This window comes from Neomonachus schauinslandi, chromosome 2 (genome assembly GCF_002201575.2).
Source record: "Neomonachus schauinslandi chromosome 2, ASM220157v2, whole genome shotgun sequence".
Taxonomy (NCBI): domain Eukaryota; kingdom Metazoa; phylum Chordata; class Mammalia; order Carnivora; family Phocidae; genus Neomonachus; species Neomonachus schauinslandi.
The window spans coordinates 32706386-32726406 of NC_058404.1; the positions used below are offsets into that span (position 1 = coordinate 32706386).

Here is a 20021-nt window from a genome sequence, read left to right on the forward strand (position 1 = left end):
CGCTGATAATTTCACCTGCTCAAAACTGTCAATGACCCCCTTCCTGACAGCACATTAGATATAGGAATAAATATAGGCACATTTGCCTGATAGTCACAGGCAGCCTTAACCTACATTTCTAGCCTTATCTCCCACCACAAGTCATGCAAGTGTGCTGAGCTTCCACTAAGTTAGCACAGCTCAGATTCTGGGACATGAGACCCACTTTTCCCCTCTGTGATGTGCTCATATTCTTTCTCCTCCCTGGAGCGTATTTTCAGCCCCACTTTGCACTCCTACCTCTTTCCACCTAATTCCCACATCCAAGGCCCATCTTGTATGCTGTCTCCTTTATGAAACCTAGTTAACAAATCCTTTAATGCTAATTGACCTCAGCACCTGACAAGCCAGCTGAACCATTGACAAAGACACCCACCCCCCACCCCACCCCCTCCCCGGGCCCCATAGCATCTCCAGCTTCAAAACTGATAAGATCTAAATATCCACTTCTGAGTTCTCATAGCAATTTATTTAGTACTTGTCCCATGGTACTTATTATAATTGGCTCAGAATCATAGTTATTTTGAAGTTATTTGGGGATTTATTTCCCTTCTTAGAATGGAACCTGCTTTAAGATTCAACTGTATCACCCTCACTGGCTTGACTTGTGAGCCTACTACGGAGACTGATAGATAACATTCCTGGTATTAGGAATGTTTGTTTTGGTTTGAAAAGGCGACCTCATCAATGCCAGATCTGACTCTATGAAAAGGACATTTGTTAGTAGTTTGTCACGATTGTGCCCTTGTACTAACGGGGCCTCTGGCTTCTTAGCGAACCCATAGCTCAGCAGGACATTATTATAAGGATCATATCTGTCCTCCCTGCCTTGTGCATACTCCTAATGATCTTTACTGCCATAAAGAAAGGGTCAAAAGGGATTTGGGAGTAGGTGAATCATTACAACCATACAACTCCATGATATGCGGTGTGTGGCTCTGAAGGAGGCCAAGGCCACCAGCTCTGCACGCAGTGTCCATTCCTCTCTTTTCAGCACATGGAATTTACTCACAGGTTATGGGAAAAAATTGTTAAGACCGCTCAGTACTTGGTAGAAATTGCACAAAAGCTGGAAACCCTCCTTCCCCTCTTCATGGAAGAATGTGGCCAAAGTAAAGAGAAAATATTATTTCACTCTGCCAAAGGCTGATCCTTTCCTTTAGACTGAAATTAATTTACAGTTCACCCTTCAACACCATGGAAATTAGGGTCGCTGACCCCCCTCCGTGCAGTAAGAAAATCCACCTGAGAACTTTTGACTCCCAGTAACTTAGCTGCTAATAGCCTGTTGATTGGAAGCCTTACGGATAACAAAATCGACTGACAAGTATTTTGTATGTTACGTGTATTATACACTATATTCTTACAATTGAAGCAAGCTAGAGAAAGGGAAATGTTATTAAGAAAATCATAAGGAAGAGAAATTACATTTATAGCACTGTACTGTATGCATAGAAAAAATCCACACATAAGTGGACCTGCGCAGTTCAAACCTATGTTGTCCACGGGTCAACTGTATATGAATAGTATTGAAGATATGAGAGTCAGGGCCTCCAGACAAAGCTGGACACTGTATGGGAGCATCTAGCCAGGGAAGGGAATAGCGGGTGAAATGCAGCCTGCACCCCACCAGCCAGGATGTGTACCTGGACCATGGTTGCAATCACCTGAAGGCAGGGGCTGGTTTTTCTCAGCACAGAGGTGATTTTTCTCAAGCCGTGCGTTCACGTGTGTCTGATTTACACAAAGGTACCACATAGGCTTATGGCAGTAGGACTAGGTACATAATCTGCGGGACTGAATGCAAAATGACAGTGTGGGGCCCCTTGTTCAAAAATTAAGGATTTGAAGCCATCCACATGGGAGCCTTCAGTCAAGCAGGGGGCCTCGGACCACCTGCTGGCCCCATGCCCATGAAGCCGGCTGTGAGTAGCAGTAATGTGATGGTTCAGGAAATCACTTCATATATGTAATGTTTATATAAAAAGGGAATAATTGGCCTAGAAAGATCAGAGACTCATTCATTCTGATTCCATGCAGAATTGGGAACAGGATTATTCTGCTTTACTCCAAAGCCAGAGGTGGCATCATAGGATCTAGGTTTTCAAATGCATATTTGGGGTCAAGTTGGCAACTAGAAATGTTCGTTGACAAAGCGTTCCTCTTTTGGCCATGTTCTCCTGTAAACTGTGCATAGGCCGCCAGGGGGCACATGTCTGGTGGGGATTCTCTAGAAGGAATTACTGCACTAGGTGAGTAGGTAAAATATACACTAATAGAGGTTTTTAATTTTTTTTTCTCTATTTTGACATAATTTCAGACTTCAGAAAAGTTACAGTGTAGTACAAAGAATCCCCTTAAGTCTTTTACTGAGACTCTTGAAATGTTAACATCTTACCACATTTGCATTGGCATTAGCTCTCTGTGTTTATATATGTTTTTGTATATAGACTATTATGGTTTATTTTCTGACATGTTTCAGATTAAACTGCAGACATGATGCTCCCTTTCCCTTAAATACTTCATTGTGTGTGTTTTTAAAGAACAAAGATATTTTCTGACATAACTAGTAGTATAATTATGAAGAATAGTTATAGATAGTACAATTATGAAGAAATTAACATGGATACAATACTGGCATCTAATCCTGAGACCTTATTCATAGTTCATCAATTGCTCAGTAACATCCTTTTCTAACAATAACAAAAATCATCATGGGTTATATTCAGTTGAAAGGTCACTTTAGCTTTCTTTAATCCAGGTAATTCCTCAGTCTTCCTTTGTCATGCATGACACTGAGTGAAGTGTAAATCTCAGTTATTTTGTATAATGTCCCTAATTTTGAACATGTAAAGAGGAGACATCAGCCAACTAGAAAAGACTCCCACTGGCCAAATATGGGACAATTTGAATATCAAAATAATTGGTAATGATGGATGATAACTCAGTACATAACCCAAAAATCCATACTGGTATTTTGAAAAAATGACTGAATGAACATATAAATAAATGGGTGCAAAGGGAGAGCTCTTCCCTTAGAGTTAAGTGGATAAATGAAAATCATTATTTAGCACCATCATAATATTCACTGATTCAGACAAGTATCCCAGATGCTTAAACTAGAGGGTGAATGTTTCAGGAGTAACAGGATATTGATATAATCTCCAAGTATCTCTCCTCAAGATACTTAAGAATTACCAAGGGGAAATGCATAGCTTTTCAGTGAAAAATCCTGCCATCTACCATCTTTATCAAGTGATGGGTGTTGACGTCACCAACAATGGGACCCGTTGGCAGTGTATGTCTCCCGATGTGATGGACAGAGCAGACTGAATCACTTAGTGTTGTTTCTTCCGAAAATGTCTAATCTATATTTAACCATAGGAAAACATTGGACCAAACCTAAATTGAGGAACATTTTACATAAGAGGTCATTTTTAACTTCACATGTCTCTCAAAATGCCAGCCCTGCATGTAACACTGCAGGGATGTTCTGGGGAGACAAGAAACCTCAGAGTAGACATGCTGCCTCTCTCTGTAGCATCAGGCATACTCCCCTTTTAGGTCAGTCGAATATAAACATGGATTCAAGGAGTAGAAAACAAAATTTTCTTAAATTGTGTGAAGATGCAACTTGAAACTTTAAGACCATTTCATGCATGTGTCCTATCTTTTTAGGCCCCACCCATCAATGCAGTGCAGATTCATATCTGTTCTCCTCTGCCCGCCTGTAGGGACACTTCGGTAGAAAGTGTGAGAAATACTGAACAATAAGACATGTGATTCTGTGAAAAGAGTAGAATGGTTTGGATGGAATTGATTAAAATGGTGTTACTTTGGCTTTACTTGTGCACAGTTGAGCACACCCACCTGAAAGATGGGCATTATTAGTTAGCAGCACGTTACTTCACAACATGACCTACTGTGAACGTTGAAAAAAAAATTCCCCAAATACTATTCCTTCGTGCTACTTTTTGCCTCCATTATTTGAACAAGAAGAATTTGCAAAAATATGGCCACCACCTTTTCAGCACTACCAGGCTGCTCTTCTTGTGGTAAAAATAAACCTTAAACTTCCTAGAAAATGGCCATTTCTGTAAACACGTCCATGTAGTAGGGAAGAGGATACAGATTTTATTTCATCCCTCATTTTCTCTACTAAGGAAATCTTCTGATGGATAATGAAAACAGCTGTTAAGCAAAACAAAAGTAAAGCTTTATTAATCTTTGAGGACTCTGAGCTTTGGCATAGTATTAAATTAGTCTTGTATCCCTCCTCCAGAATAAGGACATTCTAGAAATTTGATAAGTAGCAAAGGAATGCTAACTTAGATGTAGAAGTGTTAGCCATCCTTAGCCGTCCATGAATAATTCTCTACCATGTTCTAGATAGCGCGACCATAAATCAAATTCCATCCCTTCCTGTGAAGAGTTTACAGTCTAGGGAAGAGCTGTGTTTGAAACAAGTATTTTCAATGAGGCATGATAGTGGTAAGCTCAGTGTGTTTTGGGAGGGGCAATTTGCTGCTTCTCAAGATCTTAGATACACTTCCTGAGTTAATATCTGAGCTACTTCCTGAGAAAGGAGGAGGGTTAATAATTTAAAGAACAGGGCAAAAGCACAGAAAGGTGGAACGGTATGTTCTACTTGGGAAAACTAAGAGATGCAGCTAGAAGTAGATAGGGTCACATTACGGAGGGTGTTTGAATTCTCTGTTGAGTTTAGACTCATCCAGGATGTGGCCTGGTACCATTGAAGTATCTTAAGCAGGGCAGTGATGTGGCCTTGTTTTCTAAATCCCCTACCCTCCATTTCCCCAGAGCCAGAGAGATTTAAGGGGAACAAGACCAGAACAGCAGTCCAGGAGTGAAATTCTGTAAATGGTTAAGGGGTGAATGGAGAAAGAGCCACGAAAAAGACCGGGGCTGGGGGGAGAAAGGTTGAAGAGGCATTGGGAGACCTAAGAGGGGGTGCAGACTTGTATGAAGGAATCAGTGGTCGTTAATGTCCATGTGATCCAAAGATGAAGGTAAGAAGTGAGAAGAGTCAGTGAGATGTGATCACCTCAAGCCTCAGTGGATCTGGGCAAAGCAGTGTACTGAGAGGAGTTGTTAGGAGATCATAGTGGATCTAGGAATCCATAGGAGATGAGAAAGCAGAGGTGGTATGAACAGCCTTTTCCAAAAATTTGACCACAGAGAGAAGCTAGAACAATGACTAGAGTTAACCATTTGAGGAATGGATGGTGATTTAATATAAGCATGAAGATTAGAAGGGTTCATATTCTCAAAGCTTATGGAGAAGGACCAGGAGCAGCAGAAAGCATGAAGGAGAGGTCAGAAGAGCTGGCTTTGCATTCTGGGTTCAGCCAACTAGCTTTGTGCTCCTGTGTAGAGTCCTCCAAACCCGCTGCATGTGAGAGTCACACGAGAGACGCTTCGAGATTAAGATGACTGGAGACCCATGACATCTGAATCCCTGGGGGTTGGGACCCAAGCTTGCTTTTTATGACTTTTGCTGTCTTGTCTTCTTCTCAGTACCCACAGTTCTGTTTGCTGTGCAGGTTTCTCTTTCTCTTTCTCCCCCCTCTATCTCAGCAGTACTAGTACTGAATTCTAGATGGTGGGTATGGAAAGCTTCAGATTACTTTTAGGTCATTTCTTTTGAACCTCATTGCCAGTTCACATCCTTCTAATCTTCTGTGGAGGGCTGTGAGGGCACCGGGAAAGTCAGGAGTGATTCTTCATGTCTTTGTTGTTCTTAAAACTCTCCTCAACCGTGGAGTCTGTTTTGCATCCGAGTGTTCATCAGGATGCTGAGCTGTAGGAGCGCTAGTGCAGTTGGGAGCGGGGGTGGGGCTTAAGGGACACTGGAGATGAGCAGTGTGACCTTTCTTTATACTTCTTCGGAGCTGGGCAGCCCAGTCTAGTCAATGATTCCTGGGACTGCAGTTGTTTTTTTTTTTTTTTTTTCCTCCATCAAAAGCACTTTGGTCCGGTGTGTCCATCTGCATTCATCTAAGACTCACTGTCCCCATTAGCATAGCAAGTAGGACAATTGTACTCTTAAACTCATAGGATGTGGAGCTTAGGGGTACATTTTCCCAAGAGCATTCAGTGGAACATGATGTAAAGATACAATATGAGAGTTATTAGCTTTATTTTAATTTGATTTAATGCCTTAGAAATAAGGGAGCCAAGGATTTCTATATTTTCACCTAATAACTTTTCCCTAGTGAAGCTTATGAAGATCTGCTATTTAGGTCAAACTTCAGCTGTCCTCTATGAGCCAAGTCAATATAATCGATACACAGAAAGTGCCTTTAATGGAGCTTGGAGTCAAAGCAAACCTCAGAAATCCTTCTACAGGCATGGTTCCTTTGTATGGAGTCCTGCTCATATTCCTTTGTTGAGGGAGGTGGTGTTGATAAGCATAGGTGGCCACGCTGTGTCCCTCCTCGGCCCACTCTCACGTCCATCAGACCAAGAATGTATGCCTAGGTTTGCTGCATAGGAGTAAATTCAGTATGAGAGACCCTCTCAAGAAGGATTCACATGATTATGTACTTCTAGATTCTTGCTCTTCTGAGGATGACTTGATCCTGAAAGGGAATCAATCATTCGTTGACCGAGGCAAGACAAAGGGACAGACACCGACAAAGAAGCAGGTTGTGGTGGCCCTGAAACAGGCGAAGACATGAGTGCAAGCAAGAGATACGCAGAGGCCATTAAGACGGTAGAACAAGAGGCACTTGATTAGGAGGAACACAAGTGACAGAGGCCACATCTGTGCTAGGAGGACTATGCAGGCACCCAGTAGACAGAATTACACTGGATCTCTTCATCCCCTTGCTTGGCTGTGTTATGGTCTCTTTAGGACCTGCTTGTGTGTGACACCTGCTCTCTCTTTCAAGTCCAGTTTGTGGTCTTTCTTGCTTTCTGATCAGTCCCAGACTCAAAATGAAGATTCTTGTCCTTCTGGTTTTCAATAAATGTTCAATTTTTGATGGACTTTGAGTGAGTTTTGCATCCTTGTCAACCAAAGAGGCCAAACGCAATGGAATGTATTGACTTGAGAATAGCTCAATAGAGAGCAGGTTATATTAGTGCTCAAAGCAGTTTGTAAGACTGTGGCTGTTTCTCCCCGCCGTAATGTATCCCTACTGCTGAATGCAGCACCACTGGGGCCTGACAAACTAGGCTACTTAGTGTGCAAGGGGTAGTGACACAGAGGACTGGGTATAAAACGATTTATTGATAACAGCCATTGAACAGCAGAGGGATGGCAGAGCACAGGGCATCTAGCAAAGTCCCAGAGTTATTCTGTGCCCCTGAAAAACAGCCTTGAGGAGTCTCTGAGTGACAGGACCCCTGTGAGCAGCCAAATGCCTTCTTGCTCCAATAAACAGAGCCTGCTCATGGCTTGGCACCAGGGTGGGGCCATGGGGAATGCAGAGAGGCCTGTGCAATTCAACTATGGTCAAAGGTATCCCTCCTTCACTATTGCTGCAAGATGTACCCAGCAGGAGGTAAGCCTACAATAGTCACAGATTTTAGGAAAGAGAGACGTAGATGTGGAATTACGCTTTGGGGCCAGTTGTCCTTTGAGGACACATGGCAAAATCAGAACTAAAAGATCCACGGTGAAGACATGAAAGATAGGAGCAGTCTGGCATCACTATGGATCAGTGGTCAAGAAATGTGCAGAATGCGTAGATCTCAGCAAGGCAGAGAACTTAAGCCAGGCCGGCAAGGAAAGCATATAGAGAGGAAGGAATTGACCTGACAGGAAGCCTTTTATATGCTTCCTCTGGGAACTGGAGTTAGTAGCTGACTTCTCAGGCCATAACCACCTAAAGGCTAGAGGATTGAGGCAGAACCAAATGGGGGCACCAGGCCTTGACTTTCATTTTCCATCTGTTCTGCATTTGAACCAGCCCTTTTATTCCAACAAATGATCTGTATTTGGCTAAGTTACAAATTCCTTTTATGTATGACAAATGGGGTTTGTTGTTCCTTCCGAAAAATATGGGTGGGTGGGAGAGATTCAGAGCTGATTTGCATACCGGTGTCATTGGACACTAATGGGACATTGTACCATCCTCCTGCAATCTTAACAAATGACTATGACTATGACTATTAAAAAAAAATGACTATGATTTTTCACTGGCTGATTTGGTTTGAACGAGTAAATTATTTTTATTTCATTGCATTAACTGCCAGAACATTGAATGAGCCGATAACTCCCTGGTGTTGCTGAGCCGCAAAGAACTATTATTCGGAATTGAATTTTTATTGATTTTCTTGTGCTACAATGACTTTTCTAACATAGTAGCCTGAAAAGAAAATGAGAAAAAGGCCAAGTAGGGCATGGGGTGAGGAAGGGGAGGCTACTGTTTCCCATGGCCTCGCCCCAGATGGACTGCTTATTGGCAGGCGCTGCTGACTCGGGATGATCCTGGTGCTGATTAGATGATTTACAGGTTAGCCAAATACCTGGCTTCATCACCTTGCCCTCCTCTTCCGTCCTGCTGCTGTCTTTGCTTCCAGTCGCGTTGAGCCTGGTTGGCATTCTGCTGTGGAGCCGGACAGGGCGGTGGGGTGAAGAAGGAGCTGAGGTAGACGGGGAAATGCTCCACGTTGGTCAGAGCTGCTGCTGTTAACATCGTGTGCGTGTGTGTGCTCATACGCACACGAGGGTAATGAGTAACTGTTACTTTAACATCATTATAGTACATTTATCTCTTCATGTGTTTGCTTTTTCTAGTTATCTTAACTATTGGAGATCTAGTTGTATCTAAGTTCATAATCATTCGGATGAGTTGAAATGGAAACCCATTCATCGATCCAACGAATACTTATTGAGTGGCTACTTTATACCCTTCTAGGTACTAGAGGCAAGGCAGTGAATATGGCAAATGAAAAATTTGTCCTCGTGCACAGATTCCTATGAGTCAAATTTAAAAAGAATATTTTCGAATTCACAAAAGACTGAAAAATATGGTCCTTTTTGCTTCCTTTAATAAACATGATAAGAGTGAACCTTGCTACAATAAAATGAAACAAAATGTCCTTCTTCCCTGGTTTCTGATTCACTTTGATCTACTTTAGAGAATCTTGACAACTCCTAGGAAAGAGTGGCTTTTTTTGGACACTATTTTTTCTGGCTGTAAAAATAATCCATGTTCATTGCAGAAATTTTAGAAAATGCAGAAACAAATGAAGAAGAGAATTGGTACATCCAGGCTCATCCAGCAGCAGATCTTTGACATGTTGAACTGTTTCTCTTTAGGGCTTTTCCTATAACATATATAGTAATCCCACACCAGTTGCTATTTTAAAATTTTAAAACCTTCAATCTTGCTGTGTATGTATGCAGTTTGGTTCAGTTCCCTTATACAAAATAATGTGAAAATTATTATTTCTCTTCTTTCCAGAGACCATGTTAGCATGATTGTAAGTGAGATCAGAAGGTGGAAATCTATTTATATTCCACCCTCTCAATATATATGAATAGAAGACCAAGTCTAATAAAAGAGTGTCCTTATGTGATGTGATAACTTATGGAAAGAGAGGTAGCAAGACAGGCATTTTGCAGAGACTTGCAAGAAAGAAACGAGAACATCTACGTGAAAAAAAAAAGCCAGTAAAAGCCTGATTGAAACAGTAAAAGTGGTACAGTGTGTATTATGTAGGCTGGGTGATTCTCTACCTCTGTTTACCTAGAATTTTCTCTAAGAAACTTTACTGGAATCACTAGATTAAGGTAGGTCCCACTGTGGTAGATCCTTACAGAACTTTCTACTTCTCTGTCTCATCATTCATTTATATACATCTTAATTTCTTGTTTAATGTCTGTTCTCTCTGCTAGCATATATGCTGTGGGAGGGTGGGATGGTGTGTGTCGAGTTCAGTAATACACCTCACTGCCAGGCACAGTGTCTGGCCCATGGTCCACAGCATGAGTGGATGAAGGAGGCTATTGCACATACACTGAAAACCTGAAGGCAAATTAGGAGGCCTGCCTACCAAAGCAGGTTTTAATGCAGATGTACCTACTTTTATTTGGAAGTAGATGCATTCTATAAAAACATAATTATTACATTTTGAGGTGGCCAGTTCTCACATATTAAAAAATATATAAAAGAGACCATTCACTCCATGCTATTTTATCTCATGAGGCAATTTATTCAAATATTTAGTTGCAATTTACAATATTCTTTGAGCTTTTTAACATTCGCACAGTATTCCATTATATGAATGCACCAAAAGATACTATCCATTATTGTGTTTTTGAATATTTCGATTGTTAGCAAGTGTTCAGCATTATAAGTGATGATTTGAGCAATGTTGCCATGCCACATTTTTCTAGGCAGCTCTCTCATCCTTTTCTTAGAAAATTTTAGAAGGAGATTTCTTGAATTACGTAAATGAACCCTTTTAAATAATAACTTTATTAAGATATGATCCACAATACCTTGCCACCAGTTCATCTATTTAAAGTCTACATTTTAATAGTTTTTAGTGTGTTCTCAGAGCTGTGCAACCATCATCAGAGTCTATTTTAGAATACTTACATCACACCAAAAAATAAAACCGTTCCCATTAACCGCCATGTTCCCCCCACCTCCAGCCTGGTCGTCTGCAGTGCTAGGCAATACCTAATCTTTCTGGCTCCCTGGACTTGCCTGTTCTGGACATTTCATATAAATGGAATCCTACAATATGTGGTCTTTGGTGTCTGGCTTCTTTCACTGAGCATATTATTTTCAAGATTCATCCCTGCTATGATATGTACTTCAGTATTTTATTTCTTTTTATTGGCAAATAACATCCCATGGTATGGATATACCACATATTTATTTATTCATTAGAAAGTGAACATATAAATGAACTCATGAAGTGATTTGGACACATCTTCTAGCTTGCTCTTCATGTTGACCCATTTTCACTTCATCTAGCAGCGTTGACTAGTTTTCCACACTTTTCTTTTTTTAAAATTTGTTTGAGAGAGAGAGAGCGTGAGCAGGGGGAGGAGCAGAGGGAGAGGGACGAGCAAACTCACCACGGAGCAGGGAGCCAACCCCACCGGGGGCTCGACCCCAGGACCCCGGGATCATGACCTGAGCCGAAGCAGACGCTTGACGCCTGAGCCACCCAGGCGCCCCTCCACACTAATTCTGGGGATTAGTACTTAAAGAAACGGACAAAACAAAGCCTGTTTGGAAAAGTAGAGACCTGCTGATGCTTTTTAAATGGGCATTTCTTTAATAATTCGTGCTATTGGGCCTTCTAATTATCTTTATTAGCCATTTATGTCTTTTCTTTTGTAAATTTTGCTTAAATACCCCTTTGCCATTTTATTTTAGGGTATTTATCTTTTCTACTTCGTTTCAAAAGTGCCGTTTATGTATTAAGGCTGTCCAACCTCGGCCTATAATGCTGCTTGTAATGTTTGAGATTGAAACAATTTAATTTTAACAGTATCTCCAAACATTATCTGCCAAAACAATTACCTGCCAATCATTTCCTTAAGCGTTCTTCCTTTCATTTTGTTTAGAAGCATCTTCCCCATTCTATCAATATTCTTTTTTTTTTTAAGATTTTATTTATTTATTTATAGAACAGAGAGAGACACAGCGAGAGAGGGAACACAAGCAGGGGGAGCGGGAGAGGGAGAAGCAGGCTTCCCGCGGAGCAGGGAGCCCGATGCGGGGCTCGATCCCAGGACCCTGGGATCATGACCTGAGCCGAAGGCAGACGCTTAACGCCTGAGCCACCCAGGCGCCGCATCTTCCCCATTCTAACACCCAAGAAGTATTTTATTACTGCTATGGTTTTACCATATACTAACTTACACTTTTCATTTGAGTGTCTTTGAAAAATGCTCTAAAATTTTATAATTAATATGTATATCTGATTTATGAAAAAGCCAACCCCTTTTAATCATCATGGCTTTATAATAGGATTTAGTCATATTTGTGACCTTTTATTAAGCCGTGTTATGTACCCGGCTCTTAAAAGGATTTTGTACGTATTAACATTTAATTGTCACAGAAACTCTATGTAATAGAAATTATTGTCCTCATTTTACAGATGAGGGGCCTAAGGCGGAGAGAGCTAAAGATACTTACGGAATCAAGGTTCTATTAGGTGGCAGACCCAGAATTCAAACATACTCAGTCTCTAGCCCCACCTTCTTCCACTGAAGTGTTCGGTCTTCCCTACTGGAGTTCTGGAAGAAATGACCTAGGTGTTTAAATCCTTATCCTTAATTATCATGGATGGTTATGATGTCTTATGCGTTTCTCTTTCCAGAGTTTTTGGATAATTGCATGAATATTCCTTGCTATATTATAAAAAATTTTTTTTTTTGCCTGGGTGGCTCAGTCGGTTAAGCGTCTGCCTTCGGCTCAGGTCATGATCCCAGGGTCCTGGGGTCGAGCCCCGCATCAGGCTCCCTGCTCAGCGGGAAGCCTGCTTCTCCCTCTCCCTCTGTCTGCTGGTGTCTCTGCTTGTGCTCTCTCTCTCTGTCAAATAAATAAAATCTTTAGAAAAAAAAATTTAGATGTAAACATTTTAAGGTGGTTTTTATTGGCCACTGCCAAATTTTTAGAAACCACAACTTCCGAATACTTAATTCATTACTTTGAGCCTCACCTACAAAGGTGATGTTTTCAGGAAGGGTGTGTGGTTGATTCCAATCCCTCTTGGCCTTGTCATGTCTGAGACGATATAGTTGTTAGTTTGCTCACGTATAATAACTTGTTTGGGAAAAAAAAATTAGTGCCCATGCTTTTTTGTCCTCAAAAATAAAAACATAGATATGATTAATTATACTCTAATATATGCTAATATAGGAAAAAGTTTTAGTCATAGCCTGATTTTTGTTTCATAGTTACTTTTTAAAAAAATATTTATGTAGCTGTATTGATATATATCTGACAAATAACATTGTATAACTTACGATTTGTGATGATTTGATGTATTTTTATATTGTGGAATGATTACCACAATAAGGTTAGTTAACATATCCATCACCTCACATAGCTACTTTTTTTTTTTCTTTTTTGTAGTAAGAACATTTAAAATTTACTCTCTCAGTAACTTTCAAGTGTCCAGTATAACATTGTTAACTATATCAGCATCTTGTATGTCAGTTCCCCCTAATTTACTCATCTTGTAACTAGAAGTTGTACACTTTGACTGCCATCTCGCCTTTCCCTCACTCCCCAGCCCTTGGCAACCACCAATCTACTCCTTGTTTGTGAGTTCAGCTTTTTTGTATTCCAGATCATACAATATTTGTCTTTCTTTGACTTATTTCACTTAGCCTAATGCCCTCAAGGTCCATTTGTGTTGTCACAAATGGTGGGATTTGTTTCTTTTGTAATATGTATATTACATATACATATGTTTATGTATATTACATATACATATGTTTATGTATATTACATATACATAACATATATTACATATACATACATATAGTATGTATATGTAATATACATACTATATATAGAGTAATACACACACACACCTCCGCTCATCCATTGATGTACTCTTAGGTGGTTTCCATGTTTTTTGTTTTGTTTTGTTTTGTTTTTATTTATTTATTTTTATTCTTATGTTAATCCCCATACATTACATCATTAGTTTTAGATGAAGTGTTCCATGATTCATTGTTTGTGTGGTTTCCATGTTTTTGCCAGTAATGTTGAAATGAGCACAGGGTGTCAACATCTCTTCACGATAGCGATTTTATTTCCTTTGGATATATATATCCAGGAATGAGATTGCTGCATCCTATGGTAGTGCTGTGTTTAAGTTTTTGAGGAACCTCTGTACTATTTTTCGCAGTGGCTGTCCCAGTTTACATTCCCACCAACAGTGCACAAGGGTTCCCTTTTCTCCAAATTCTCATCAACATTTATCTCTTGTCTTTTTGGTGACAGCAGTTCTAACAGGAGTGAGGTGATATCTCACTGTGGATTTGATTTGCATTTATCTGATGATTGATGATGTTGAGCACCTTTTCACGTACCTGTTGGCCATTTGAATGTCTTCTTTGGAAAAATGTTTATCTGAGTCCTTTGCCCGCTTTTTAAATGAATTGTTTATTCTTTTGCTGTTGAGTTGAATGAATTCTTTGTATATTTTGGAGATGAACCCCTTATCAGAAATACAGTTTGCATATATTTTCTACCATTCCATAAGTTGCCTTTTCACTTTCTTGATCATTTCTTTTGCTGCACAAAAACTTTTTAATTTGATATAGTACTAATTGTTTCCTTTTGCTTTTGTTGCTTGTGTTTTTGTTGTCACATCCAAAAAGTTGTTGTCAAGGCCCATGTCGAGAATCTTTTCCCCTAGGTTTTTCTTTTAGTCATTTTATGGTTTCAGGTCATATGTTTAAGTCTTTTATCCATTTCTTTTTTTTTTTTTTTTTAGATTTTATTTATTTGAGAGAGAGAGAGCATGAGCATGAATGGTAGGGAGAGGGAGAGGAAGAAGCAGACCCCCCACTGAGCGGGGAGCCCCATGTGGGGTTCAATCCCAGGACCCTAAGATCCTGACCTAAGCCGAAGGCAGGTGCTTAACTGATAGCCACCCAGGCACCCCAAGTCTTTAATCCATTTTGAGTTAATTTTTGTGAGTGTTAAAATGTAGGGGTCCAATTTAATTCTTTTGCATGTGGTTATCCAATTTTCCCACTACCTGTTATTGAAAAGATATCCTTTCCTCATTTAGTATAATTGGCTCCCTTGTCAAATATTAGTTATCTGTATATTTGAGTTTTTATTTCTGGGCTCTCGATTCTGTTGCATTGATCTGTGTGTCTGTCTCTGTGCTGATATGATATTGTTTTGTTTACTATAACTTTTTGGTGTAATTTGAAATCAGGAAGTATGATGTCTCTAGCTTTATTTTTTTTTGTTTTTTTTATTTTTTCCAAGATTGCTTTGGTTCTTCGAGGTCTTTTGTGGTTCCATGTGAATTTTAGGATTGTTTTTTTCTGTTTCAGTGAAAAATGCCATTGGAATCTTTGTAGGGATTGCATTGAATCTATTGATGGCTTTGGATAGTACAGACATTTTAACAATATTGATTCTTCACATCCATAAAATTGTTAGTTATATTTGTTTATTTACTCCAAAGATACTTATAAAATTATTATGTTTATAATTTTCTTAATTTTGTTAAAATTCAAAATTTCAACTATAACATAGTTAAAGTCTTTCTTTTTTCTTTTTAAAAATATTTTACCTTGTATCCAGTGAGCTCTTTTGCAAACTCAAGTCTTTTTACAGCTCAGAGACGAATTATTATCATTATTAAATAGGTTATCATTTATTTTCTTTCAGCTTGTTATTCCTTTCTAAAATTCCTATTATATTTAATACTCTATTTCTCTATCTCAATGTTATCTTTTATTATTTATTTTGCTGGAAAATTTATTATTTTATCATTTTCCTCTTAGCTCTTTCATTCAACATATATTTATTAAGGACATGTTCTGTATCAAATGTTCAGTAGGTACTGGGAATATGTGGGTGACCATCTCAGAAATAAAGCCCCCCTCCCTAGAACTGATGATCTGGTGAGGAAAACAGATAAGGGGGTAAGCAATTATAAGAGCCCCACTAGAGGAAGTTTCTTAAACTGGGTTTTGTTGGTTACAAAGCTATTATCTCTCACCTCTAAAACCACTGGTCTATAGTTTGTAAAGGGCTGGGGACTTCTTTGCTAGTCCTGGCTCCCTGTAAGGTTTCACCAGCTGGAGGCACCAGAGGGGACTGAACAGTGGAAGTGGGAGAAAGGCTACTTCTTGTTAATTTTCTGTCCAGGTCAGTACACCACCCCTGCCCCCCTCACCCAGAGTTTCTTCATCCTAGAAGTGCTAGTTGCTTCTTGTTTCCAGGTTACTATTTTTCCCAAATACTTCCAGGACCAGCTTTGTCAGGCCCCACAGAAGTGCCAGCACTAAGCTGATGGGCAGACTTTCTTAGAGGTCTTGGTCTTGACTTGGATCCCTCTTCCAAGTTCCTGAGGTGCCAGGACCAATGCCTACTGCTGTGCAGCTCTGTTATCCCAACCTCTTCCTTTGGGCCCCATCGTCCCCCTTTGCCTTTTTAATTTTCCTGCCTGGATCCTCTCTCGTTTGATTTTCTGCAGTATTTAGGATGCTGTTTACAGTCTTCATGATATGTATATTTCTAACTCAGCGCTTACGTTGTTTTTTTCCCCCCCCTGCATAGTGGCAGTTTTCTTGATCTCAGATGTTATCCTATTTATAACTCCCTACTCTAGATTCTCAATTGCTATTTCCTTTTGATTTTAAAGAGCTTAAATTAGAAGTTATCCAAAAATGCCTCTTGTTTCTTGTCTTAGAGGAAACCACTCAGTTTCAGTTCTATGGTTTGCCTCCTTTATTTGTAGAAAAGTTGTTTTTATATGGTGGGGGATGGTTTCCCTACTATTGGAAGTTGCATAGGTTCCTGTCTGAATTTTTCAAGCCTTGGAACTAATATAGGTGACAAAAGTACTTAGTTTTTTTTTTTTAAGATTTTATTTATTTATTTGAGAGAAACAGAGAGAACAAGCAGGGGTTGCTGCAGGCAGAGGGAGAGGGAGAAGCAGGATCCCCGCCAAGCAGGGAGCCCGATGCGGGGCTCGATCCCAGGACCCTGGGATCATGACCTGAGCCGAAGGCAAGCGCTTAACCAACTGAGCCACCCAGGCGGCCCCAAAAGTACTTAGTTTTGTTGCCAATTCAGAAACTTAATTAGGTTGAGTGACCTATGGTGAGAATCGGAGGTAGAGTTGGAAGCAGGTACCTCTGTGTCTAAGAGTTTATTTCCGTGGTTTTTAATACATTTAGTAGTTAGCTGGAATTTGTCTGGTCTGTTTGCCCTCTTTGAGAATCAGAAATGCTAGAGTTCCCGCCTCTGGTATAGGCCAGGACTCGGTGATAGTTGCGTTTCTCCCTTGGTGTGATATCTGGTACATGGTCGGCTGCCTGTTAGGATCCTGATACATGACACCACACTTTTTCCCTGACCCCTTACTCCATTGCTGATGAATCTTTAATCTTTGTATCTCCACACTGAGGAGTGTTATATGCGTCTTGTTGGAACCCTGCCAGTGATTTCCAGTGTCAATGGGGAAGAGCAAGAAGTTGGGTAGGTCCCTTCTTTAGTTTGGTCCTGGCTGGAGGAGATCTACTAGAACTTTCTCAAAATTTCTTGACAAGTACGCTTTCCTACATCCCAGGGTCAATACAGGGTTTTCTTTTTTATATACATATTTATCTATTTTGTTGAGCAGTTTGGAATGTGGAGGGAAAATGATTTCGCCCTAGTTTTCTTTTCATCTGCCTCTGTATTAACGTAGTGGAGTGCAGAGCTAACCATAAACTATGCATTTTGCTACCTTTCCCATTTCTTCTGAGCAAAGAAAGGGAATAGGAGAGGAAGATAGAATAGAAATCCCCACCATCCATTTTCTGTGCTTCATCTGGTTGAATGCAGATTATTTGGTGTTGTCAAAGCTGCAACCATTATGTAGCAGCATGAAGTAAGGCTTCATTTAGAAAACAAAGCAATCAAGGAAAACAAAATGGCAAACAAACCAAACAAAAATAGCCACAAAAACTCAACCCTTTCCATTAGCAAAGTGAATGTTAGCAAAACTTGTGTTAGAGTCAATCTCACATAATATGCTAGACCAATTTCAGTGCGGTCCTGATGGAAAAATGAATCCTATGGAGGAGGGATTTTTGACTCACAGATTCCTTGTGGGAAAGCAAAGGAAACTTTGTGGTCCAGTTGTGCAGGCAGTGGGAGATTTTTCATTCCGGTGTTTACCCACAGTTCCTCACTCACTTTTATCATAAGTCAGCTGACCCTCATCACACTTGGAGTCAGACTTGGATTCTGAATCATAAGGGCTATGGCAGTTTACGGATCTCGAATAGAAGGAAGCTAGCTTTGCGAATCGGGGGACAGCAGAGAAAGGAGAAGAAGGTTCCTGCCCCCTGCCTGCCATGCAAGCCCTTTTCAGATCTTTTGTCTCATATATCCTCATGAAGATCCCTGAATATATAGCACTACTGACAAAAGACATCGGTTGCCTCTGGGAGGGAAAACATTACGAGCAGAATTCCGAAGAAAGTGAATTCATGGATTGCTCTGCTTGATATTCATCCAGTGTTTCTGACTTGCTAAAAGCAAGTTTAATGTATTTATACAATTTGTAAAGATGTAACTGATTCTGGAGCTCTGCTATTTACAGGGAACATATTTCATGTTATTGTAAGCACTAAAGAAAATTAAATCAATAAATCCACTGCCTGTAATTTGAGATACTCAATTGAAGAAAAATACATTGTCTGGGAGGGAGGGGGAATCATTTACTTCGAGAAAGACTTGTAAAGCTGTCTTCACTCTACTATCCCAGGATTTTGAGTGACGGCAAGAGTTAAGCCTGTGCTGTAAAATTATCAAAGGGTTGTTGTGACACCTCAGAACAAGCAGAGGCCAACTCCCACTTTGGTTCTTGAAGCGTACGCTCAAGTGGAAAGCCATGCAAGGCAAAGCTCTTTCTCTCTGAACTATCTATGTGTCCTTTTCCCTGAGAAAGTTGGGCTGGGCAGAGACTGAATGTCAGGAAACTCGGTGAATGTTTCCCCTTCGTTGCCATTGATGTTCTCTGTGACCACTGGCAGGCCAGTTAACCTCTCCGAACATCACCCTTCCATGTGTAAAAGGTTAATAGTGAAGCTTGTTTGCAAAGTGCCTTGAGCCTTCCATGAAGGGCACTACACAGATACCCAGCATTGCTGTTTGACTGGAGGGCGTTGTATTTTTTAGTTATATGTTTGGTTGGATGGGTTATAGATTTTGTTGTGGTTGGATGTTGCCCCATTCTCCCTGGTTACACATGACTAATAGGTAATCTCACTCTATTACCATCTTCTAGAGGGTTAAGAGAAAGTCAGAGGTTACAGATTAATAAGGCATTCTTTAGTTAATAAAAAAAATCACATGCATCTCAACTGCGTAATAGCTGTGGATAGCAATTTATTAGGCTAAGTGTTTCATCAGCTGCTAAACAGATTATATTGACAGAGACTCAGGGAATGATGAGTTGTTTTTTGTTTGTTTGTTTTCGTTCTGCTCCCCCACTAAATCTTTTCTCCTTCACGTCAGTATAGAGCATTAGGAAGTTCCGTTTAAGGTTTATTTCAAATGTGCTTGTGAGTATTTGGCAAAACAATTTTCTTCTTCTGGAATTCCTGAAATCCACTGACTTTTCTGTGTATATCTAGTTTGTGACATTAAGCTCGCGATTTTATTGTATTTGGAACAAATGTGAACAAGAGCAAATTGTCATGGACCTCACACTTTTTTTGCAGATTTACGGAAAAACTTCGAACAAGATCCGCAGGGAAGGGAGGTTCCCATTGAAGGCATGATAGTGCTGCATTGCCGACCTCCCGAGGGAGTTCCTGCAGCTGAGGTAAGTGACCCATGGGACCAGACCTGGGACAGAGTGAAGTTCTGTGTGGTCCTAAGTGAAGTAAAAGAGCCTGGGTCTGGCATTCTTACTGTCTGGACCCATTTGCTAAAGACAATGAAGAAATTGTGAAGGAAATAACTTGGAAAGGGAAATTGTCTCTCGTCTACTTTGTTGTTGACACAAAGCTCTTGCGAGGTAGCCTGAGTAGGATTTGTATTCTTGATTTTGGTGACCTCAGATGACACAGGTGGAATCCTTTGTGTCCTCAGTCAGTCACCTTGGATGCCGTGATACGTACATTGGGTCCTGGATCAACCTGAGCTCTAATAGGCAAAGCCACATGAAAAAGGGCACAGGGAAGGAGATCAGCCCCTAGTGACAAGTCTCACTGATGTTTGTACTTCGTTTTTCTTTACTTATGGAACAAACGTTCAGAGCATTTATTATGCTATAGGCACTCT

At 40.2% G+C, this 20021-nt stretch overlaps 1 protein-coding gene across 1 annotated transcript in view; it reads left to right on the forward strand.

Annotated features, from left to right (window-relative positions):
• The window catches only part of UNC5D (unc-5 netrin receptor D), a 526408-nt gene that overhangs the window by 311500 nt on the left and 194887 nt on the right, over positions 1 to 20021 (forward strand). The window contains exon 4 of the mRNA XM_021681506.1: positions 19457 to 19560. Coding sequence (XP_021537181.1) covers positions 19457 to 19560 — 104 coding nt within the window. The remainder of the gene's footprint in view (positions 1 to 19456; positions 19561 to 20021) is intronic.